We start from the raw sequence: 25,402 nt of genomic DNA, 5'->3' as shown, positions 1-25,402 counted from the left end.
CAGGTATTGAATGCCTCTTAGACAGAGCTACATGGTAGTTGGATCAGCTTTATTGCCTGAATAAAGTGGTGCTCATGACTGCATAATTAAACTTGCACGTAGTCAGAGAGAAAACATTTTGAGGTAGTTAAGCAAGTACTACTTTTTGGCACTGTCATTAACAGATACTACGAGTACTTCGCTACTTTGGAAACTGAGTGAACCCCCGTGGTTCAGGGTAGCCATTCTTCCTCACCACATGAGCTTCATATTAATATGTTCCTGGCCACCAAGACCTGAAAGGTACACATCAAGGCCTTGAGCACACTGATGGGATTTACTGGCCTTGTGCTGCCCCCCCACACTCCATTTCAGCCCCCTGGGGCCATCAGTCCCTGCCCTAACGATGCTGCAGCAGGGCTGGTCTCCAGCTCCACCACAGCCCTGCCTGGCCATGGGCCCTGAGGTGGGCTGAAATGGGGCTCCTGGGCCACTGGAAGAGATGAAGGGGAAGGAGGGAGGCTGCTTGTGGCCAGCAAGGTCTGTGAGTGCCTTCAGTGCCCCAACGACATAAATTTTGTCACTTAAGGGCCATGGGGAGGAAAAATCTTTCATAACAATTCAGAGATGCAGGACTGTAACAGCTCTTTGGGTATCCCATGACTGAATGGAGTTGAGCTGTGCTTATTTCTGGGACAATCTGCTGGCTTCAGCTGAACAAACTGACCCAGTTGGTGATATTGCCATATTGTGGAAATCACCTCAAGAACGCAGTGTCAGAGGCTGCTTCCTCCTGTGATAGCCAGTCACTTGCTCTTCTGCAGTCCATAGTTTTGTCTATATCTGCTGGTCAATATAGTTGCAATAAAACCAGCACACGAAGGAAATGTGATGAATCCGAGTCACGCTTTTGCTGGCTGTCCCTGCAAGAAGGCTTGGGGAGATTTAGGTGCGGTGATTTAGGACGCAACCTGTTGCCAGTCCCACCCTGCCAGTGGCTGTCAGAAGGCAGGAGAGGTGAATAATCGTGTGTCAGCTCCCCGTTCTCTCTATTCACAGTCACAGGTAGCTGAAGGCAAGACCCATGGCACAAAGGAGGTGTGGGTGTCTCCTGGTGCTCCCAGCAGAAGAGGGGGGCAGCTGGCAAGGTGACAACGTCAGACCATCATCACAGTGGAGCAGGAGGGGGCTTTTCTCTATAAAATTTGCTGCTTTTCAAGTGCTTCCTAATTCCTAGCAGATGTTAACTTTTGGGGCTTGCTTTCCCTCATCTGATAGAGGGAGGCTATTGATGCGTGTTTGCAGTACTTTCTGTCACTGAACTCAAAGTTTGTCTTCATAGGGAAAGTTATGTTCTTACCTCATGGTGACTAAGGCTTAGTAATGAACACGAAGTAAATCCTGGTAAAGACTCGAGCTTTGTTAAAGGCTGCCATGAAATACTGTGGATGCTACGAGTCAATGTGCCTGAAGGAGAGGCGAGAGATCCAACAAAGAGAAGAAACCCAATGAAAGTTGCTGTCAAAGACACACACCCAGGTCAGGAAACCCCTCATCTGAAAACGAACCTGGGGAAGTGTTGGGGGAAGCATCGCCTTTTTTTCTTGTTGTAATGGTTTTCTGATGGTCAGGAGGAGGAGATCTGTGCCAGGACAGTCCCAGAGGGTTGGCTTTGCTTCTGGGGGAACATGAAGAACTGATGGAGGAGCTGGCATGAGGCTGGCTTTGGAAGAAGCAGTCCAGGGGTTGGGTTTACGCAGGCCTTGGTATCCGCAGATCAGGAACAGCAGCACCGATGGGACAGCTGGCTTTTACACCAGCATTTCCAGAAGCTGGGGGACATTTCTAGCAAAGGAGGAACCGTAACGCCTCCAGTTATTCGCAGCCCCCCTGGGTTCAGTCTAAGAGCCAGACTGCTGCCTCAGCATCTTTGTCTACACTCTGGCAGGACAATTAGGGCAAGTTCCTCCTGGGACGGAGTATCACTTTCATCCTCCGCTATTCTCACAAGAAACCCCAGAGTTTCCTCATTTTGTGCTGTTTCCAACCACCAGCGAGCAGCTCAGTAAGAGAAGGTGGACCAGGGCCAGGGGTGGACATGGGGTGGGGGCTTCGTGGACAAGGGCCCACTTCCAAAAAGAGTTCATCAGGTGACAGCAGCCAGCCAAAAGCCCAGATCACCAGACAAGACCACAAGTGATCAGTCCCAGCTCAAATCAAGGTCCATACTGGTGAGTATGTTAATTAATTAGATAATGAATTAATGTTAATGCTTCATTTATGTTAATTAATTAGCTTGAACACAGGCCAAGCTTCTGAGATATAGCTGGCAGAGCCATGAGTCCATCACCTTCCTGGGGTATGGCATTAGAAGGCTGGGCTGTACCACCAGCAGCAAAAAATGGCGGGCTCACGTTTTTTTGTTTTTTTTTTTTTTTCCTAGTGGAAACAGCTCTTGGAGGTCTCTTCCATGGCCCAAACCCTCCTGCACCCACAGCCTGGGGATGCCAAGCCCCAGCACCTAAAAGAGCCAGGAAATTCCTGACACAGACTGAGCCATGCCTGAAGGAGACAGCAAAGGGATTCTGTTTACAGGAAAGGTCCCCGAGGACCTGGGAGTGACTGTCTGCAGGATGGCTCTCTTAATTTATATTTCAAAGTGGATAATTTAATTGGCATAATTGGGAGTTTGCTTTCTTCTCCTCATTACAGATGTGCAGAATATGGCAGCGAGAGGGAAGCGTGTCTGGAAGGGAGATAAGTGCAGAAGAGCTCTGTAACAAAGCAAATAATGTTGTCAGATTGGGGAAACTTTCTCTGCAGGGGTAATGAAGACCTCCTTTCAGTGCTCCGGTCGCAGGGTGTGGGGTACCACACTCCTCACCCTCTGGAGCAGGAGCGGTTTGCACTGCATGAAATTGGCTTTTTTTTATTTTTTATTATTATTATTATTTTCTTTTTAATCAGAAATATCTCAGAGTGGAATTGCAGTGACACCAAAGCAGTTTTCAGCACTCACGTCATCCAGGGTTATCAAGAGCCTTCAAGTGGATTCGATGTGATTTCACTAAGTCAGATTAAGAACTTTTCCTATAAGCAAAGGCAATTTTAGGTGAATAATTACTGCAGACGAGGCAAAGGGTTCACTGGGGTGGCTCAGGAGGCTTCTGCTGCCCTTGGTGCCAGCAACACAAGGCGTATTTCCCTGTTGCATGCGTGTTGTGCAGGCCGTGCCTCCCGCGCCCTCCCAGATCAGGCTGTTCCTGTCCCTGGGTAATGCAGCTCTGATGACAGCATCCTGAGAAAGGCGGATTTTCTTTCCTGCTCTCATCTCCAAGTATTAACCTGCCCTGACTTCGCTTCATTTGTGTGAGCTGAGATCAGTTCGCTGCAGAGGTTACACCCAGGTGTACGACAGAAGAGGAGGCAGCTTCCTGCAGCTGCCGTTCTGCAAAACAAGCCTTAGCTCCTGCTCCTATATATTATATACATATGTAAGTGTATCTCATAGAAAATAGCACAGATGCGGTGCTGGGGGACCCTGGAACAAGGCACGCTTCCCTTCGTGTGCCTTGATGGGAGAAAATTCAAGTGCAGTTCTATTTCTGCTATCACCACGTACCACCAGAGCTGGCTATTGCCACTGCGTCCCCTTCGTTGGAGGAGAGGTTCTCCATATTTAAAGCCTGTAAATAACTGCGCATTCGGTGCCGTGTTGTTCCAAACAAATGCAATATTGTTGTCTCAGTAACTTCCATTTGTAGGAAGTCAGCAAAGCAGCGAGCCCCCAGGCTTACACGCTGAAACGTTTTGCCGGTTTCACGTGATTATTGGCAGAAACAGCGATTTTATTTTAAAGCCTCTCGTGATCTGCTCTCCAGATCTATTTGGATCTCCGGTCCCCATGGCAATAGCGTCCCAAGCTCTGAAAATAACAACGTGCACAGCTATTTTGACTGAAGGAACCAGACGACACACGCGCATAAGGCTAAGCAGATGGGGATGTGCCTTCAGCCAGAGAGTTTCATTTCAGTCACAAAGGTAAGCAGCTATTTTCCGGGCACACGGAGAGATCTGCTCTACGTGGCCAGACGTGTCAAACCAGAGAGCTCTGTTTTTACATTGTCACTTTTTAAAGCAGGCCAGCATTCAGCCTCTTGAATGGCTTTCTAATGGTACCAAATGTGTTTCGTGCACCGCGAACCTGTTTGGCATTGCTCTTCTCAGCAAAATGCCACTGAGATGGTGACACAGAAGAGGAGAGGCAGGGAAACAGATCCTGGCCTCATTTTCTGTGTTTCCGTGCTCCCCCTTTGGACCGAAGCCATTAATCACTACGGGAAGCCTTCTGGGTTGCTTTGGTTAAGGGCAGGAGTTTGTTTTCATCCTTGATGCTGCCTCAAATGTTTGAAAATAATGGACGATGATGCAAAAGTCACCTACATGGGACATTTCTTTACTCACAGCTCTCTCTGCCTTTACGTTGAACCTTGGCTTCACCCTGCAAGGCTGCCTCAAGGATGGATGGACCATCAAGGCACCACGTGGACCTCATCTCCTGGGCACCTGGAGCCCATCCCTACGTGATCCCTGGTGCAGGAGCAGCAGGGCTGGAGGATGTTGAGGCAGGTGGAGCTGCACAAAGATTCGGTCACGGGATCTGGAGCTGCTGGAAAGCTTTGACTCCAAAGGTCGCTTTTGGGGAAAGAGAAAAAGTAAAAATAGAGAAGCAAAAAGGAAAGGAAAACTCTCCCCAGTGGCCAGCTGGCAAGAGAGGGAACAGGAGGTCCCCAGAGGAGCATCCTCTGCTGGGCATCCTCCACTGGTGCCCCAACCCCAACAAACTTCCCATAGTAACCATATATTTTTCATATATATCTATCTTGAGCATATATATATGTAGTTTGAGCATATATATGTGCTCAAAACCCTCTTGGCAATGCTATATCGAAGCTGACGCATGATGACGACAACACAAGACGAATGAAAAATGTGGTTGTCCAGTAATTGAGAGCGGAGGGAGCTTTCCCTAAGTATTTGCTCACGGATTGTTCGGTGATGATTCAACACAGTTGATGTAAAATCTGGCTGAGTTGAGCCAGGTGCGAGCCAGCCTCGTGTGGGTACTACAATATAGCTGAAAGTGGGATTTAATACCAATTTATGTGGTTGGGAGGGATGGGGAGAGGTAGAAGGAACGGGCACAGCCCAGTAACTTGTTTCTCTTCCACAGCCACGAGCAGCACACGGGAAGGCTGCAGGCAGGGCTCGATGCTCAGCCTTCCAGCATCGCCCCTCCAGCCACAAAGCTGGTGGCGAGCCGGGTCAGGGACCCAATCCAAGGTAAAAAGAGAAGGATGGATGTCTATATTGTTCTTTTTCCCCGGCTATTTTTCATGCTCTGCCACCAGGACCTCCCAGAAGCCCTCCAGCAAAACGGCAGCGCCGCCACTCGATATTTCCTGCCCTGCCAAGGTAAACATAAGCAGGGAGGGGAATCACCAGCAGCAAAACCAGAAGCCCTGCAAAGCTTCTTCATCCCTTTGGAACAACCAAAGGTGATTGGGGCACGGTTTGGAGGCAGCCTTGGGTTGGTCACCCTTAGAAAGCTCCCGGGCTCCGCACTCTGCGTGTCGCTGTGGCCACCATCAGATTTTATATAAATATATATATAAATATAGGTATATTTGAAGTTGTGTAGAGGATACTGAGTGAATCCTTGTTCCATCAGTGTAAAAGGAGTAGAGCAGCCCCGTGTTTGCAGAGACAGCAGTGCTGCAGGCTACCAAAGATAACTGCTTTTTCATTTATGCTCGCAGCTGTGACGGCAGCGCAGGGGGGCTCTGAGGCTGCCGTGGGGAAAGTGCCAGAAAAAACATCCTGCTTCCTCCAGAGATGCAAGAGGCTGAGATGCGTTTAGGTGTAAGTACCTGGTTCGATAACGAGCACGTCGGGGTTTGTGTTCGGGCTCTTGCTAGGTGCTGCTGGTGCTTTGATAATAATTATGGTCGCTGTTTTGGGTGGTATCAAGCCCTGGGAACACACGTGGGGATGCAGAAGCCAGAGGAGAAACCCTCACAGGTTACGAGGGGTGAGGGAGCCACCCGCTGTTCACCTTCCCTTCGCATTGATCTTCCTCATCTAGCAGTTAAGCCGGCGATGATAAGATTTCTATGCAGATCGTTATGGGCAGGGAGCGAGTGAAATATGAACACATTTTGTAAATCTAGTAGAAACGCAATTCAGGAAGACAAATGGAGCTATTAAAACTTCATATCTTAGATATATCTGACCAATATACACATGTTATTCGGAGCTGTAGCTTTTGGAAGTTACTTATATAACATTAAAATAGCAATAAATCCCTCAGCGCGCTCATTATTTAGCACCCACATTCCACTTTATTCCCCTAAAGGATGCCGAGAAGAGAAACAGTGAATTAGGGGGCAGATGCCTTGCACAAGCTCTCCTTAATTGCTGCCCAGGTCGTGTTTCTGGTGGCTCAGCAGTAGGGGAGCTCTGCAAGGCCACTCAGAGCCGTGGAAGATATCGTGGTGATGGGCGTGTGAAATGCCCGCAGCCCCAGAACAACGATCCCAAACGTTGGTCCAAAGCAGCCTGTCGCAGCGGTGACATCCCAAGGTGCCAGCCCTGTCCACAGCACAAGGAATTGTCTCTGTAAGCAGCAAAGGGGAGGAACAGCTGACTGAGGAACCCGGTACAGGCTAGGTCACTCATTTCCCAATCATCATTTTCTGTCTTTAGATGTAGCCACAAGTCCTGTAAAAAGCGCCGGTGGCTGGTTCTGCTGCACTTGGGTTTCTTCACAGCCAGTTTAGCTCAACTAAACATTTTCTGGACCACTCTGTTGGGCCCTGATAGCAGGTTTCACCATGGGTTGTACCTTGCTGGGCTCTCTGAAGGCGTAGTGTGGGGCAGCGCCCCACAAAACACTGTCCCTGCTTCCCATGATGTGCAGGAGCTGTGTGCCAGCAGCCAGCAAGCCCTGGGGAGAAAATAGGGAGATTAAAGATTAAATTATCTCCTTTATCCATCTCACACCAGCCTGCCAGGCAACGCGCGTGGGTGCCACACGCTGTGCCTGGTACCTTCAGACACACACAATGCGGGGACGACGACTGATTCCACATCCCAGACCCAACAGCAAGCGAAGCACACAGAAACCATGAAATTACTTGCCGTGAATCAGGGATTCATTATTTTAAGGAGGTGACAGCGTCCTTGAGAAGTGCTGAGGGATGCTAGTCACCCGCTTAAAGTCGTTCGTGGCTCTCGGTGCAACGCAGGAGGGAAAGGTGAAAGGAGCAGCACGCAGCACCAGGTGCTGAGCTGTGTGCCAAGTGGTTTCCCAACACCGCGGCTGTTTTGGTGTCCTGGATGTCTCCTCGGGACTGACACAGCGAACTGCTGACAGCATCGGAGTTTAGGCAAGCTTACAGGGAGCAAACTGGAGCACGATGGTGGTTTCTGGTACTCAGCAAAGACTGGCGGGTCTGGGGAAGAAGATGGGGAAAAATACTGTGGTTTTGTGCCTCTTCTGGGTGAAAAAAAATCACAGAAACGTGGATACCCTGGGCTGATGTGCTGAGTCAGGGTCAGCTACAGCACTGCCACAGCTTCAACGTTATTTTTTCAGGTACCAGGAGCATCATCAGGGTGTGCAGGGCTCCAGATTTCCCACCCAGAGCCGTCCTTCCCTGCAGTGAAACACCAGGACAGACAACAGCAGGCTCACCCCTTGCAGGAGCTGGGACTGCCCAAATAATTCGTTGTGTAATTTAATTGTGTTAGCTAATTCCTTCCAAATTTTTTTTCTAATTCCTTCCAAATATTGGCTTTCCATGAAGCGAAAGGAGCATCAAGACAAACAGCAAAAAAGTCGGAGGGATGAATATTTACACTGCCATTTGCCACACGTTACTCACCATCACGGTGGCAATCTCAGAAAGCCCTTGTTAAATCCCATTTTCCTGCTTTTTAGCACCAGATTTGCCTGTCTTGTGCCAGGACACCCCCCAGCCTGCAGACCCCACTCGGCTACAAAACTGTCGTGCACTGGAGGGTTAATGCTACAAAACTCAGCTACGGATGATGCAGAGGAATTTAACAAAATATGGAAATGAACTCCAAAATGCACAAGTTACAAAGACGAGAAAATTAGGAGTGGGTGAATCCGCATTCAGTGAAGATAAGACACTTGTTAGCATTTCATTACGACTTTCCTCTTCTGGAGGGCTTACAGACATAAGACACCCTTGTTAGTAGGGCTGCATGCTTCAGAAAACAGGAATTGCAAAACGCAGCTATTTTGGTCCTGGCATTTTCCTCTCTCGCTCTCTATTTAGGGGGCTCGTTTGCCTGTGTTAATGCTAGCAGCTTTAGGGCCGGGCCAGCACATCCAGCTGCACACTTTCAAGGCTCAGACCAAGGGTAAAAACCCTTCCTCGGTTCCTGAGTTTATTTTTGGGTCTCACAGGTCCCCAGATGAATTCTGCCAGGCAGCCACGCCTCACTTCAGCCCAGGTCCAGTAGCACCTGAGGTGGCTTCTCAGTGGGAAGCACCTTTTGGGGTGCTCCTCCCCAGGGTCCTGCTCCAGAGGGGGATTTTGGTGCCTGCTGCGAGCTCAGCCAGCAGCTCCCGAGCCCCAATCTGGCGTTGTGACCCCCAAACCACGAGTTTACCTTTCCATCCTTCCTCATGGCTTCAGCTCGTCCCCCTCGGGAAGGTGATGGGAGCCCTTTAGGATCAGGTCGGGTCATCCCGCATGTCCCATCCTGGGCACCAGAAGTTGGGGTGAAGAGAGGAGGCACCTTTCACATAAACCCGACAGTTGCATATAGAGATTTATCTAATCAATACCATTTTTCTTTACACCTCCACATTGTATACATGAGACGTGTTTGTCACAGACTGGATGAGGTCGGAAGGAACCTCTGGTTGCCCAGGACCACGTCTTTTACATGACATTTTCTCTTTTACATCCTATTTTATGTTATATTTTACATTTCACACACCCAGCAGCTCTGAGACCCCACAAGGACAGCACATTCCCATCCGGGTTTGTTCCTAAGTTATTTCTTACCTGGCTCCGAAGCTGGATGATGCTTTTGGGACAGGGGGTGACTGCGTTGAAGCCCCCGTGTCCACCCCATCCTCCGGCCAGCTGTGGCTGTGCTCTCAGCAGGAAAAGCCGATGGGGCCGAGCATCCCCTCTGCTGCCCACAGCCACGGGAGAGCCCTTGGCTGCCTGGCTGGTCCTGCTCCTGTGAGGTTTCCATCCATCTGATGGAAATTTATCCATGCAGAGCTGCTCAGGAGGGTTTTGCCATGCTAGGAGGGAGCAAACAATTATTTCCCCTGCCGGCGAGTTCTCGGATGCACAGATATCCCCGTGCTTGCCCCCAAAACGAGCTTTTGCAAAGAAGCTGAGTGCAATTAAGGCTTCTGTCGTGTCGCTAACCTGAGAGCAGAGAGCCAGATGCAGTCACGCATCGCTAACGCGCTCCGGCTCAGTCAGCGGGGAGGGCAGCGAGCGCGGCAAATTATTTGGGATAAAACCAGCATCGGGTACGGCGGGATTAGGAAACAATGGGGACTGATGGAGAGCCGCAGGGGCGTTTGAATGAGTCCTGATGGTAAAGCAGTTACCACGATTAGAAAAATTCATTAAAATATAGCGAAAAAAACCAGGCATGCTTCTTGCAAAGACCAACAGCATCGCTAGCAGCTATTTTGCCAGGTCTCGGGACCTATCTGAAAGCTGCAATTTGTTTCCTGTGAATCAGTGGAGAAAAACTATTCCCGTTGCTGGACCCAGAAATCATCACCACGATGAGCTCCCCCCGAGCGACTCTTCCTTGCTGCTGGACTAAAAATGCTCGACAAAGCTGAATTCTGTTATCCTGTGCAGCCTCAGCGGTCACACTGCGCTGAAAGAAAACAACAAAACAAAGCAAAACAAGGGTTTGGTTGCAGGCAGCCTTGAATTAGCCTAAACTACACGGCTCAGCGAAGAGCTCCGGGATCGTGCAGCTTCTCCTCTCAGGCACCGTGGCCCCGTCCGAACGCAGAAGTCATTTCCCTCTCCTTTCTCTCGGGCTGTGCAGCCCCCACAAGCTGACTGCTGCTGCTTTGGGGTGGAAATGTGGTGATGCCTCCTGCACTATTTACATATTTATACACTAGCTCTGCACTTGTAACTTTTGGCCAACAAATAGGTAACGAGGCTCTTCTTCACCTGGCAGAGACTCAAGGCACCTACCTGCAGGACAGTCCATTGACCACCAGGCTCCTGGGTGCTCGTGGATGGAAATGCTTTCCCTCCTCCTCAGCTTGTTTGGAAACTTCAGAAAATAAAGAGGAACGTGGCTCTGTGCTCCTGAGGTTACTGATCTCATCTGGGGGTGACTGTGTCACAGGTTTCATGCTGAGAGTTGTTTTGTGATTTACACCCCACCCGTGTTGGATAACCACCGGGTGTTACGCAGGATGTAGCACGCCGAGCTAAGCCGACTTCTGGCTTCACCCAACGTGGGCATTTCATTATTAAAGCATCTTTTTTGTGGCATCTGAAAGAACACGGGACAGCTGCTGGTAGTTAAAAGGAGGCTGAGAGCAATTCAGGATGCCCTGAGCCACCCTCAGGCATCGTGTCCTAAGGGAGAGCCACAGGAGTGACTTGGACAAGCGTGTGCCAACCCTGCCCTGCTGGCAGTCCGACACCAGGGCTTGGTTTTACATTATTTACCTGCTGCCATCAAGGTAAAGAAGCCAACGAGTGTGTTTGAACCTTTGTGTGCTGTTCAGCACTGCTGGGAGCAGCAGTTTGGGGAAGGAGGAAGGACCAAGCAGCGCCTCGTGGCACCGTCCGAGCCCTTACGCAACGAACGCCGCTCTGCGAGGAGCTTTAGGAGTTAACAGCACTTGGAGCAGCTGTGCTGAGACACCAGGACTTCTCCGAGGATAGAGACCAGGAGCAGGTGAAAGCAGGTATCAAGCTATCTAGAGAAACACACCAGCTGCAGTTTCTGGAGCTCACGGGCACCAAGAAGTGGAACCTGGCTGCCCGCCAGCGTGGCTTGGCACGAGGATGAGACCACGCAGACCACAAGAGGAACTGGGCAGCCAGCAGGGCAGAGCAACTTGCCCTAGTGCAAAACATCTCCGGGCTCTGGGGAGTCCAAATCTCCCAGTAATTTGCCAGTCAGGCTAACGAGAGCAGCTGCAGATCCTTTCAGGTCAACACGGCAGGGCTTGCACTGGTATAAATCATGCGTGCCGCTACGTCTGGAGGCAGGAAAATAAGGAAGGAAGAGAAACAAAGGGCAGAAACAGAGATGGCCCTAAAAGGGAACTTAACTTTCTTACAGAGCAATCCTGGAGGCAACAACAAGGCACTAAACAATACGGCCGGGAGCTTCACTGCTGCGCTAGGTCGGGGTCTGCCTTCCCCCACAGCCCTGTGCTGCAGCGATGGATACGGAGCTGGGCAGACTGGGTGGATGCAGCCCTTTCCCCAGGGTGAATCTGAAATCCACGTCTCTTTGGGTGAAGATAAAAGAATGAGAGGAAAGAAATACCTTGACTTCGATCCTACAGAGGGCAGACAGCATTAAGGTGCCCTGTGCAACGGGATGGCTTTACGGATACGGACAGAGCAGCGTGCTGGCCTCTAAAGCTCGCCTGGTGAGGACAGAGCCGTTTCCATAACTCCTCATTAATTTATTTATTTCAGCAGTGACGCCCCCCGAGCAGCCACACGCAGGGCTTCTGACAGTTCAACACTCAGCAGCCCCGAGCTCCTTCCCACCTGTGCTAGCTGGGGATGCCAGCCCGCTCACACGGCCCTGCGAGGAAAAACTTCAGCAACACGTGGGGCTACACCGGCCAAAATGCCCGTCTGTCCGTCCGTCCGTCCCTGCTGCTGCCTCTGGCCGAGGAAATGATTCACGTGGCATCAGCAGAGCGCCCATCCTGCACGCCACACACCTTCGCTTTCTGAATAGGGACAAAAAAAACAACAAAAACGCGGCTGTCTTATTGCTTGTGGGGGAAATGGGCCTTCAAAGCAGATAGGAAAGAAGCTATGTTCAAATGGGAGTGATTCAGACTGCTCTGACTCGATTCCTCTTGATGGAGAAAGGAGTTGTGTCAGGCAGTGGCACACAAGCAGCCTGAACGTGGCCCCAGGTTCGTCCTCCTGACATCCCGCTGGCAGAGGAGGGACTGCTCCCATCCTAGACAGAAGTTGACTTTGTCCAGAGCACGCTGCCGTGAAACAAGCCGCTTCCACCAGCTTATCTCTATCGCGCCAGGGTTTACTTTGGCTGGAGACTGCATTTTTCCAAGGCAAAATCCTCACCAAACTTCTGAAATCGTTGCTCAGCGTGGTACCTTTTTACTTACGGAAAGGTCATAAGCCATCTTATACCGAGTACGGATATTTTGAGGCAGAAGGGAGTTCAGATTTCTCAACAATGGGATTTTAACTTGCGCTGCTTGCCAATGAAATGAGCACATCCAAGAAAAATGACTCAAGTCTTCATGTTTCTTGAAGCTAGGGACTGTCTTGTCTCTTAAATGTGCCAATTTTTTTTCCATGGATGTGACTTGGCTTCTATTTTCGCTCTCCTTGCATTATCTTGAATTAGATTGCGTGTGCAAGGCAAACTAAACACACACAAAGATTTTTTTTTTCCTTGACGGGTTCTGGAAGTAGGGAAGAGTGGCATTAAGTTTATTTGTGCACATCTCTTCACACCGAATTTCTTCCATTTTAGCAGATGTCTCCTCACAAGAACATTTTTTTTTTTCGATCTCATTTAATCCCCAGCCCACCTCTTGACTACAGCTGAGGAAATTCCAGTGCCTGAGCTATTCCTCTTCCCCAGAAGTGTCAGACGTTTGTTCCTTGTGGGGAGATAAAGAGCTCCTCTGCTGACTCGTCTGGGCAGCCAGATCAGGTAGGCTTCCTTAGGTCCAACACAGGGCTAGAAAAGGGTCTAAGAAAAGCTAAAATGTCTGGATGGATAAGAAAAAGAAAAAAAAGGCTCTAAAACAAGCCAGCTCAGGAAGGAACTGGTCCTACCAACTGTTTGTTCTTGCAAATACTCCGCTTGTAAATATCCACCATCCAAGCAAGCAAGATTTCTGCCACTGTAGATCTGAAAGCTCTCCCGAATCCCTTCAGTTTTTGTGTAGAAATCCTTCTCTAAGATGTCAGTAACTAGAAAAGCACTTCATTGGGGAATTTGGGGAATTAGGGACAAAACTGATTAGTGAAAGGCTCATTTGGCACTGAGATTTGTTCAAAATCTTTAGCACTTCCTTAGGCTTCCTGCAAATACCTTAGCTGCGTAGTTTGGGATATATTTACGCAACCAGGTCCCTCACTGCAGCAAGAGGTGATGGTTAACCCCATTTCCAAAGCCTTCCAAAATGGTGTAGCTCAGGGGAGCCTTAGCCTCGGACCTTAAATCCTGGAGTGACAAAGACACACGGGAACTCATTTCACTGATTCACCCTGTGAAGCCTTACCTCAGCCACGAGCCTGAGCAGATTTGAGTGTACAAAGCCCCATCAACACAACAACCTGATGACAGAGCCGAGCGAGTACTGCAAAAGCAATCAGCGAGCTCACTCGTACGTGGTTAAGGCGTTCTTGTTAATGACTAGGAGTCTGTTCCTTTTATTTTTGCATCCCTCTACATGCACGGCCTTCCATTCCCAAGAAAGCCTGCAGAAAGGGAAAAAAAAAACCAGCATGAATAGCCCTGCCCGTCTGTTTTCATGTGAACGTTTGCACCTGCATGGATGTACATGGATGTTTTGAACCCTCATCCTTTCAGGCAACCCTCGAAAGGTATTTCTGGCTTTACAGTATCTCATGAGGGCTTTAGGCTCCTTGGAACAGGATTACCAGGCTGCATCTATCCCGGAGCACCATAAACAGCTCCAGCATGATCAGAATAACAACTCCACTGATTTACATGCAATCCGTATGACGTGCCCTGTCAGTTCAATTTATTTATGGATACACAAAGTCTGCTTCAGACTTCCTATCTTGCTGCCACCGTGCCATCTCAGGAGGACTCATAAAATGTACAGTATCAGTTAAAATAAAGTTTTGCACTCTGATAGTGTGTTCAAAATGTAACATTCAGAGATTAAGAAAACATTTAGGTGCCAACAATTAGTGGAAATACCTCGACAATTTCACTGGGAAGCATGATTCATGCTTGTTAACATGAATTTTGCTACTAGGAAATATATTGTTAAATCTTTAACTGAAAATGACTTTAGAGGGAAGCTTTCAGAAACATTTACTGCACCTCGTTTCTCTGGGCAAAGCTGGGGCTGGGAACACAGTACGCTGGTTTTGTTGCCAGGTGCTGAAATGCCACGCTGGGACACAGGTTCATTCATTTGCTCTTTCTGTAGCTTCTTACCTGTGCAATGGAGTTAACTGCTCCCTTGCTTCTCTTACGAGGCATCTCCACAATATTTATTTCCAGGTGAAACCTGTGGTGTCTTTCCATTTCCATAAATGGATGGTAATCATCTTTTATTCACTCCCCTTACTTTAGACAGTTTCCCTGTGACACCCAAACAAGAAGTTTTCCCATGTTCAGACAAGAGGCGTAGTTACACTGTGTAGTTTTACAAAGTCATCTTACTCAGTTTACGATGAGAAATGAGCAACTTGCAGCTGTAAGAGCAGGCTCCTCTAATATTTTTGGCAAATTTAGCAACTATTTTGAACATTTTGTATTAATCAAAACGTTTTCCATTTCAAACCTTCGACTTTGAAGACAGCCCTCTCTGCACCTTCAAGGAGAATGAGAACTCTGTCACCAAGTCTATGTTAAGCTCAAGATAACAGCTTTTACTGTTAAATATTCTTAAAGAGATCAGGCTTCAAAATCAGTCGTTTGCTGGATACACTTAGATGAAGTGATAAGAGCTTCTTTAAATATTTCCTCCTTTCCCCGGGAACATAAGAAACTTAATTCCACATGAAGCACTTTCATCTCAGTAGTCTTTGATGGCAAAGAAACACTGTTGAAGGCATTGTTCAAAGATACCAAAAGGAAGAAGAGGGACACCTTCCCTCCCCTTTTATATCTAAAGAACAAAACTGTATAATAATCATTCCAAAAGTTTGAAAAGCTGATGAACTTGAACAAACAGAAACATTCCCATCAAATGGCAGAGCAAAATCACCTCAAGGATGAATGTTTTGTATAATCTTTAACACAGCAGAGCAGATTTCAAGGGGAACCAAAACTGCACCACTCCAAGTCTCCCTGGTTTATACCCCGTCTTTTCAGGCTGAAAAGTTCAGTGCTTTTACGTGACAGCAAGGCGAAACGGAAGGAGAACGTGGTTCACTCAGAATGCAAAGAAAGATGCAGAAAACCATACGTTGAAAGGCTTTGAGAAAGCTGTATTTGAAAATTTCAGAATCAGGTCATTTCTAAAAAATATTTAAATAAATTATTCCTTTATGCAACTGCATCAACCCAGGCAAAGTCAAAAACAAAAACCAAACATCCAATACGAAGATTTTCTTTACAATAAAAGTTCTTCCAGGAAGTATATTAAATACATGACAACAGAGGAGAGAAAAAAAAAAAAAAAGCATCTCAATTTATACTTACGGGCATCACATTTTAGAACAATGTCTTAGCCATTAATCATTTATCAATGATTCACAGAGAAATTAAATAAGTTATTCCGTAAAAGAATAATCTGATTTACAGTGTAGATGTAAGGCTTCACCGTAACAACTCACACCCTTCACCTGTCTCTCTGCATACCCAAGCTAAGCAATCTGTATTTATTCTGCTACCAGAGCGACACAGAGCCATGGTCCTCAAAAAAAAACCACACAGGTGGCGTTCAGCTTTGCTTTGTTAAGGTTCAACAAGATAGTGTTTGAAGTATCACTACACAGCAACCCATCATCCATCACAGTCAAAGGGAAGGAAAAGCTAGGAGCAATACACATTTGCTGTTTGAAGACGGAGGGAATGGATTAAGCTACACCTTGCGGAGGCACACGAAGCCTAGCTGCTAGTTACGCCATCGTATCGGCAGTCATACAGTACTTCCTTTTAACAAGGTATAAAGCTTCTGTCTGGAAAAAGCTGGAAAAAAAAAAGATCATGAGAACTATCACTCTCCATAGCTATCATATTACCGGCTTTACAGAGCTCCAGTTCATCCAAAATACTGACTTGAACACTGATGTCAATGATAACCCTTGGTTTCCTTAGGCATTGAGTACAGATCAGAAAAAAACTGGCCCAAAACATTGATTTTCAACCACAAAACACTGCCAGAAATCTAGTACTTGCAACACAATTATCTGGTGTTGCAGTTAACACATTAATCCCGCAGACAACAGTCACAAGTACTTACTAAAAATACAGATATGTTTCCTAAAGGTAATGTGAAGCTTTATTTAAGATGACAAAGCTTTTTCGTAACAGTGCAGGGTGCAAATTTCCAGTACGAAGACACTCAGAAGATCTGCTGCTCGAAGAGGATCTTCTCAAACCCTGGGGGAGGCGTGTGGTAAAATTCACTGAACTGACAATCCAGAATGGCACTGTCATCAACTGCGGGAAAGAATCAAACAGAAGGAATTAGAGAAGGAACATTCAGAGTTTCACCCTCTATTACACCACCTTCCCAGATCATTCGTTACCTATGCACAGGAGAATTAAATGAAATCTCTCCAACAAATTTGCTACAGCTCTGTACGCATCCCCAAGGAGAGCCAGTCACCTCTCTCTGCTGATAGTTACTTTAGCCAGCACCAGTCCTTGATTTACCCAGAGTAAACTACCTCTGATTTCACGTTAGCAGGGCTTCAGACAATTCCATTCAAATTTTCTACTCTGTTTTTCTGTAAATCTGTAGACTAAGGACACTACTAGATGCACACTGCAAGGCTGTCACCTCCACAGCTGCATATTTTTTCCGTCCGCTTCCTATTTTGCCAGAGTTTTACAGGGTTTCAGCTGTCTGCAATCATTTCTCTGGAGGTTACCAAGATTTCAGAAGTCTGCAGTGGCTGGTGTCAGACCATCTGTTCTAGGATGTAATACGAAGAGAGCTTTCTTGACTGCTTCTTTAAGTTGAAAGTTAATGCTTTTTACAAAACCATTCCCAGTTTTGGACCCCTGCATAAACTGTGGCACATGTGTTGGTAACCTTCAGTACAGAAAAAAGAAACTCCTGAGGACTGTCATAGAAAAACTTTCATGTACTGCACAAACAAATAGAAATGCCCAGCTGGACAGCAAAGCTCTCTTTCAATATAATTTTCTCCAAATAAACCAGGTATATGAACAATATTAGATCAAAATAGGGGAGATTCATCCCCGTAGTTTGGTTTGAAATTTAGATAGCTCAGAACCAAGGTAGGAAAAACCTCTTATTAGCACATTCATACAGTCCTGCAGCATTTACGCAGAGTTTGCATCGCCCTTGTGTAAAGGTGCCTCAAGTACAGCAGCTGAGGGGAGCAACCTTCAAGTTCACTTTCCTGTTTTGCACACTTGACACTGTGTTCACCTACTCCATCAGGTTTCTTTTAAAATGATATCCATAGTTCTGCTCTGAATTCTGGAAAGGGAAATGCTTAATAAGCTCTCTTCGCTGTGCTCAGATCCTTTCCCGTGACTAGAAGTGCACATTAAAATAAGGACTTTGGTATTTAAAATGTACACCAATGTTAAGTGCCACGCAAAATCAATTTGGAGGCTTCAGTTGTTACAGCAACATGTAAGAAACGTGATAGTTATTGTGAAATTATGCCCACTTGCAGAAGAGGAGAATAAGAAACTGGCAATGAAAGGCTGCTGCATTCCCCTGGCACAGAACTCAGAAAAAAAGATGATTTGTAATAGGCTAACAAGCTACCGAGTGCTTTGTGAAAGCAACCTGCTTTCTCTACCACCATTTCCAAAATAAAGGGAAGACACAAGGATCAGCTATCACACCGTAACTCCTCTCCCACTGCTCGCCAAGCTTTTCACACGAGATCGGCCGTGCTGCAGGGCAGCTCCTGGCGGCCACAGCACTTCAGCAGCGCCATCATGTGGCTTACAAACACACCACAAGATGACAATATTTCCACTCCTAATACTTCGGAGAGGTGTAAGTCTAAATTTATTGACCTCAAAGGTTCTACAGCATATCTATGAGTATTTTCTTCCTGCTCATAAAATGCAGTATTATGAATGTGTCAAGATATAAATGGGAACATGCCAACAGTTCATTAGGAACCAACCGTGAAATGAAATAATTATCCACATCATATAGCTAATGGTATCTCAAGAAAATGAGATTAATGAGCTTGGGGGAAGACACTGCTTAGACAAGACTCTCACGTGGGAACAAAGATAAAGCAGAGAAAGCTGGAGGTGCAGTGCTGGGGATCCAATAAGCAGTGAAGCAGTGATCATCTGCTGTAAATTGTAAAACAACTCAGAGTGCAGCTCAGATTATGCGCTGCCTTTCGGATGAGATGTTAAACAGCCTTCTGACTGCTTGGGAACTACAAAAACACCGCCAAGTTCTGGAAGGGTAAATTGTTAACACACGCCTTGGCCAAATTCCAGCTCCCGTAATTCATAAATTCGTTCTTAAACTGCCTATGAGGGGATTAATCGGACGTGGCATTGGTTTCTTCTTCAAAATCGCTCTGCTGTATCGATAGGTGCTGGCAAGAGCAGCCACCACCGCTCACCCACCAGTTGCAGCATTTCAGCACCTTGGTGCTGCAGCAAGGAGCTGGCCCACCAGACAGTAAGCAGCTGCGCCGGCACTACAGGAGAGTTACTGCTTCCATAAGAGAATACAAGTGGCAATTCAGTATCTATTCATATTTAACACCGAACACATTTACGAAGTGTGAAATTAATGGGCATAAACACCAAGCTGCAGAGATAAACTAGATTAGCCCACGTGTCCATACTTTTAGACTAAATGCAGGAACTTCCCAGCCTGTTGGATGTGGATACTTTGTCAGCAGTACTCTTTTTTTCTAGCTATTAAACAGCACTAAAAAATGAAGTGAAAATATATCTTTGTATTCTCCTAGCTTTGTGTTTCCAAGCAATTCTTTGTTGTAGTTGCCAGAACAAATGATTGAGGTGTGACTGGAAAGACGTGTGCTCCAGCCAAGTGACAAGGAGAATTTGCAAGACAGACTTGGTGCAAAAATACTTTATGTACTACAAAACTGTTCGAAAATCTCCTACTTACCATAGACCACTGGATAGACAGTCCCTCGGATTCCTGAAGCTGGACAATGCATGTTCTTCCCGTTTAAATATACGTTTAATTCTACATGGTCATATGTAATGCCCTACAAAGCACAGAAAAATAAAACCAAACAAACAAACAAGCCATCATCAACAAGTTGATACACACAAGATTGCTACTTTAATTAGCTTTTTCAGCCACAGGCAGATTTTAACACCATTATGCAAACCACAGCACTCCAGAAAACTTCACTTGAAATAGTTCTGCACAGGCCTAGAAGTTAATAAATGATCAGGAACATTCGTATTTTCAAATACTTGGGATTCCTCAATGCTCGTTCAATTTAGATGCAATCAGTACTGTACACATCTTACTAAGGCCAGTTTACAAAAGACATTTCCAGACTATTCCTCACCACAGCTCAGAATCACAAAATTTCCAATGGATATTAAGCACTTTGCAGTCTTCTTTTCTGTACCTTCCCATGGAAATGACTTCCCTAACTAACGACACTATGAGCTCAGTTATTTGACCACCGCTCCACACACATCATGACAAACGTGCTGACCAGAGAGTAGGAAGCAAACATTCACAAGGTAATAAATGACTTATTTGTTAGACAAGGGATTTTTTTTTTCCTGGTTGTTTTGGTGTTGCTGAGCGTGGCACTTGGTGTTGTCATTTGCTGCCTCGGAAATCTCTTTTCATGACAGAACACAATGAATTGACATCTATGAAAACTGGGGGGTCACCAAAGTAGCACATCGGCTACATTTTTGTGACTGATTGAAGTTGTTGGAGGCTACATTGTCTGACCAAACCCTGAAACAGCCTGCAACCCTCCACGAAAACAACTTCAGAAGGGGATTAAAAGAATAACGGAGCGTCTGAGGTGAAGGGTGGAGGAGTCAGCTTCAGCTGTTTAGGGCTTCTAGGGTTGAAATTTCTAACCATTGCTATACAGAAGCAAGGTTACCCAGCAAGAAAAAGCAGCAGGGATAAATGGTCTACATTTCATGGCTCCCACGTGTTTTTGAAAATAAGTCTTTAACAGGACATTGAGAAAACGACAGTAATAAGCTAGAAGCCTCTGAATGCCAAGCCATAAAGATATTTTGGGAACAGTGAGGTACAAACATCTTAGGATTCTCACTTTGCTCTCATTCTTCAATTGTCTTCCCACTGAGCATTATCCTCTCCTCATTTAATCCGCACTTAATATCTCTCTCCTTCCCTATGAAATTTTGGCTAAAAATACAATCCATCGGTCAGCCAGGCCCTCTCTCTGCTCCCTTCTAATTATTAACCGATCAGCTGAGGGATCTAGAGTTCAGCTGGGTACGGAGGCAGGCCACATAACACATTCCAGAGCGTAATTTGTTCAGGAAAGTCCCATCTCAAACAGCGCAGGACCCTTCTGACGGGAGTCATCAGCCAGCTGGACACAGCAACTGGGCTGTGACACAGCAGGAGAGGCCACTTCACAAACCCTGGTGAAGTCTGTCCCCCACTCAGCATCACACAGATGCTCAGAACAAAGTCTGCTGATCCATTCAAACACAACAGGAGTTTACATCAGCACTTTCCAAACTGGGAGACGACAATAATCTGACTGAAACGGTCGGTCTGACCACACAGCAGCTGTAAGTAAAGAGAAATCCGGGACCAGCTGGAAAAGATACAGCAGCTTTAGGAAACTCACCACCACGTCGCCCTCCTGTGGCAAGTTGTTTGCTGGTAGTCTGTTTTTCTCCTCGTTGTTGTAATAGAGAGCTCCATCATTCCTCATCACCAGACTGTGCACGTCTCGACCCAGGGGAATTTGATTCAAGTTTGCTTTCTGGGTTGCAACTCCAATACCCCAAATCCCTAAAACATGAGATTAACACAATAAGAAAAAATATATATATATATATTTATATACGTGATTTTGATATCTGACTGAAGCAGGACACTATAAAGAATATAATGTGTTATAACTAGTGCCATGGAGGTATTTACTACCAGTCAGTATCTATTGGAAATACCAGCAGTCACAAAAGATTGGAGATAAACAGTATCTATCCCGAAAATACAGATCCAGAGAATTCTAACCACTTAGTTTAACTTTTACTCCTAAAAAATACTAGAAAACAACTCTGAGAACCCAGGAAGATGTAAAAAATAAATCCAACTAGCACGGATTTGCGAACAAATCAAGTTGAAACAACGCAATTTTATTTTTCAGCTGGTTAGAGCAGCCCTAGGGAAAAAGGAGAAATGGTAAATATGACAGATACTGGTTTGGTAACGTTTTGGGACCTCATACAACATTCAATTACTCAAATGAGTAAAATGTGGTCGAGGTGAAGTTACAGCAAGGCAAGTGCACAGCTGGTTAGGAAACTGTACTCGGAGGCTACTCATCAGTAGCACTCTGTCAGATCAAAAAGATGATGTGAGTGGGGTTTCAGATTTTGCAGGGAATGCCCGAGGTCAGATGCTGTTCCGTATGCACATTAATGGCTTGAGTAACACGACAATTTGCTTGTTAAACGTGCTGCCAGTATCAACCTGACAGGAGTGCAAGCTCTTCAGAGGCCAATTTTTAAATAATCCCGATAAATTGGTTAAGAGGTCTGAAATACTGAGAAAGCATTTATTTCTTTCTGAATTACAAAGAACAGCAGATAAGGAGGAATAAGTAGCAAAAATACAATAGTGCCCTGGCAACCAGTTCAAAGAATATAATTTGAGGGTTATCACACAGCACACGCCGTATTTGAGTGTGTTGTACTGTTGTGAAAAACTTCTGGATGTCGTGTATAAATTAAACACGTTGTATATGAAGTCCACAAAGGACATCGACTGCTGCTGCAGCTGGAGCAGAGCATCCATTTAAAGCATCATCCCTCACAAGTCAGGTCAATTAGGGACAGTTTAGAAGAAACAAGAAAACCAATCAAAAACATGTAAAAATATCGTGTATAAGTAGACAATGAAAAAACTGGGGCTCTTTAATCTTCAGAAGACTAAAACAAAGCAAAAATATAAGAAAATTAATTTCAAAAGACACAATTGCAGAACAATTCATTCTAATATTTACAAATCCAGAGTGAAAACAAAATTCAGACTGGGCTTTGTAAAACTTTCCCATAGTCAGGTTAAGTGACCCCTGGTAGACTGCGCAGGGACACTTCTGTGAAGTTTTAAGCTAAGCAATCTGTAACTCTCCTGCCCTGGGGCACAGGACGAGATGAGGCCGGGCTCAGAGAATAGTTTATTTCCTGAGTTTCTGAAGCGTAACAACGCAGATACAGTACTTGTGTGAATGATGACAGTACATGAACAACAGCTGCAGCTGAGTTGATCCTCCCCCTCTACAGAAAGGATGCTAAAATCGACAGATTAAGACTGAGCTGGAGTTTATACGTCGTTTAAAACCAAGCTGGTTTAAGAACAAATGGCTTGAGCGTGAGGTGTTTTAGATGGATTCATGATCACATTGCCAGCACTCCAAGCCAACTGAGTGCAAAAAATCCTTACCCAAAAAGCACTGGGTTCAAGCTCCAGTATTGTGAAGCCCGTCTCTGGACGAACACCTCCCTTCTTCTTTCCTCTCCCTATGCTTTGAGAAAGAACAGCCTCACCTTTAACGTCTGATGTTTTTAAAAACACAGGCTGATTTCTAATATTGTAATACAAATAAGCCTGGAGTGCCCTCTGTACGAGTGAAGATGACAGGATTAGTAAGAGTAAAATGTTCCCAAATTTATTCATTTTCTGCTACCTTGCACTGCAAATCTGTACAAAACAGGGTGCTGAAAGGCTCCTCTTGATAAAGCAGTGTTGAAAAAAGTGCTACACACTTGATTTGAAGTGCAAAGCATAGCACGAGGCATGTTACTATTGCTCAAGCACAGTATGCCTTAACAGCAAATCAAGGTAGACAAATAGCCAGAAATATTGCTGGATAAACTGCACTATTAAAAAGCTAACACTTCATAGCTAGCGTTCGATGTGGTCACGAATATGTACTTACCAAAATACATTTCTAAAGTGGTCAGTGAAAAGCATGCATATAGCAGCATACAAAATAATATGGTGTTTTAGGATTCGCATTCACCATTCTTTTCAGTATTGCAGAGCCACAATTAAGGATAAGAATAATAAGAAGAAAAAGATTTCCTTTTACAGAACGACAACTTGTAAGAGTCTCCAATATTCACAAAGTTCAAGGATGCAATGTGAAAGATGCACGTGCTCGGCATTTGAGATACAACCAACAGCAGGCAATCCGACATACCTTCCACGTTTAAAGTTGTACATTTTTGCTGACTAACCTGTGGACTGGATTTTAAACTCAAAATAGCTCTTGTTCTGATGCAAAGGTGCGTTGGCTAGGCAGCCTCCTGTGCCACATATTCTCCTGCCGTTTTTAACAATGACAACATCTGTTCCTGCAAGAAGAAAACAAAACACAGAACTTCAAAACATTTTCAGAAGTCTGGAAGCGGCCCTTAAAAGCCCTAGACATGGAGAAAAAAATTTTGTTCTTTCAGCCCCAAGTAAGAGCTTCATTAGTCCAAGAGAATTACGATGACGGGCCACGCTTTGAAGTAAGAAACGGGAGGCTGTTTATGGGCTGGTTCATCTTTCAAGTCGGGTTTATTTATTTAAAACCTATACGCTGCTCTAATTTCACCTCCTGGGCTTTGAGGCACCACGCTGATCACAGCCTTTGCTCAGCCACATCAGAGGCATAACTTACAACGTAGTCAGAGGGGTTCGCCGTGAGGAGGACCTAAGCCCCGTACCCTGTACTGGAGAAAAACGTTCTGCAGGGAGAAGGGAAGGCACAGCAGGTAGAAACGTTTGATGGGCTCCTGAGGCGTTCAGTTATTCTCAGGTGAAGCCCTTTTGTTAGAAAGATGCCTGCCAGTATGGAGAGGGGGAAAAAAAAATACAAAATGTTTCTTCTTCCAGCAGAAGACTTCACCTACAGATACCGTCGGCACGGCCATGAGTACAGTTGACTCTCCGGGTCCCAAACAGGCCAGGAATTGTGCTCAAAAGCTGCTTTTTCCTCCTCGCTGGGCTGTGGATGAGGGGCTGGGCACGGCTGCGGTGGTCCTGCTCCTTCCCAGGTGCTGAGGAAGGTGGCCGCGTACCGCTCGCCTCACCTGAACCTAACCCAAACCTCTTTTTATTTTTATTTTTATTTATTTTTATGTTTATTTTTATTTTCTCCGGCTTCCTCCGCCAACTCTCCCGATGTGAAGCCCTCAGAGTGGGCTGCACCCCCAGGCACCTGCCGCCGACCCCTCCCCGCGCCCTCCCACCACAAGCAAGGCGAGCGCCCCTTGAGGCTTCCCCCTCCCCTCTTCACGCACGGCGACCCCAAAAAGACACCTTTTTCCCCCAAAACAACCCCCGTGGGCGACACCTCCCCGAGGCTGAGGGGCAGCCGCGCCCCGCCGCGCTCACCCATGCGCTGCGTGTCGAGCTGCACCGCCGGCATCTCCTTCAGCGGGATGTGCCCGGCGCCGCCATCCCGGCACCAGCGGAGGCAGCAGAAGACGGAGGCGGCCATGGCTTGGCCGGGCTGAGCCGAGCCGGGATGGGATGGGATGAGCCGAGCCGGGCCGAGCCGGGCCGGGTCGGGCCGGGCCAAGCGCGCAGCCGCCGCCAGAGCCGCGAGATGGCGGCGGGGCCCGGCGCCCTCTGGCGGGCGGGAGGAGGCGGCGGGAGGGCGCGACATGGCGGGACGCTGAGGGGAGCGCAGGGAGGGCGGCCCTCGGAGGGGACAAAGCACGGCCCTCGGGGGGAACAACCGGGCAGGTTGGGCTCGGCTGAGCCTCCCCTGGGGCTCCCCGGCACTGAGGGGTGGTTATCCGAAGGGGGTAGCCCCCCCGGAGCCCGCTTTGCTGCCTTCACCCCGCTTGCTGCTCGGGTTTTCTGTCAGAGAAACTCCAGTAAATGTAGTGCTGCTGGTCCACAGTGCTCTGCCAACACCAAGATACATGCGTTTAAAGCCATATTTACCTTCCATTTGGGATAAAATTGTTCCTCGTGGTGCTTGTCTGCCACCTCATTTCGCTACGTTTCACCTAGTAAGCTCCCTTAAGTTTTTCCCCCATACGC

At 46.8% G+C, this 25,402-nt stretch overlaps 2 protein-coding genes and 1 long non-coding RNA gene across 4 annotated transcripts; 1 reads left to right on the top strand and 2 right to left on the bottom strand.

The window, feature by feature from the left end:
- The first annotated feature begins 2,124 nt into the window (after positions 1 to 2,124).
- Positions 2,125 to 9,076, top strand: LOC311427721. 2 transcript variants are annotated; one of them, XR_014687518.1, is made up of 4 exons: positions 2,125 to 2,210; positions 3,861 to 4,020; positions 4,446 to 5,901; positions 6,395 to 6,521. It is a non-coding gene; the product is annotated as an uncharacterized lncRNA (long non-coding RNA). The 2 variants fall into 2 exon arrangements; XR_014687517.1 differs by having other exon boundaries at positions 4,446 to 9,076.
- On the bottom strand, positions 6,358 to 15,021 carry LOC311427698 (uncharacterized protein). Its single transcript, XM_084505227.1, has 4 exons — positions 10,263 to 15,021; positions 9,084 to 9,331; positions 8,683 to 8,811; positions 6,358 to 7,493 (listed from the first exon to the last, which is right to left on the bottom strand). The coding sequence occupies exons 1-4, from the start codon at positions 10,396 to 10,398 to the stop codon at positions 7,434 to 7,436; spliced, it is 573 nt and encodes a 190-aa protein (XP_084361353.1). The 5' UTR covers positions 10,399 to 15,021; the 3' UTR covers positions 6,358 to 7,433.
- A 404-nt stretch (positions 15,022 to 15,425) lies between these two features.
- SPRYD7 (SPRY domain containing 7) lies at positions 15,426 to 24,978 on the bottom strand. The gene is made up of 5 exons (XM_084505226.1): positions 24,746 to 24,978; positions 23,602 to 23,718; positions 20,982 to 21,148; positions 19,280 to 19,382; positions 15,426 to 16,623 (listed from the first exon to the last, which is right to left on the bottom strand). The coding sequence occupies exons 1-5, from the start codon at positions 24,849 to 24,851 to the stop codon at positions 16,526 to 16,528; spliced, it is 591 nt and encodes a 196-aa protein (XP_084361352.1). The 5' UTR covers positions 24,852 to 24,978; the 3' UTR covers positions 15,426 to 16,525.
- Positions 24,979 to 25,402: the final 424 nt, after the last annotated feature.

The sequence above is a fragment of the Aythya ferina genome (assembly GCF_964211825.1).
Source record: "Aythya ferina genome assembly, chromosome: 1".
Taxonomy (NCBI): domain Eukaryota; kingdom Metazoa; phylum Chordata; class Aves; order Anseriformes; family Anatidae; genus Aythya; species Aythya ferina.
This window is presented reverse-complemented; position numbering and strand designations above follow the sequence as displayed.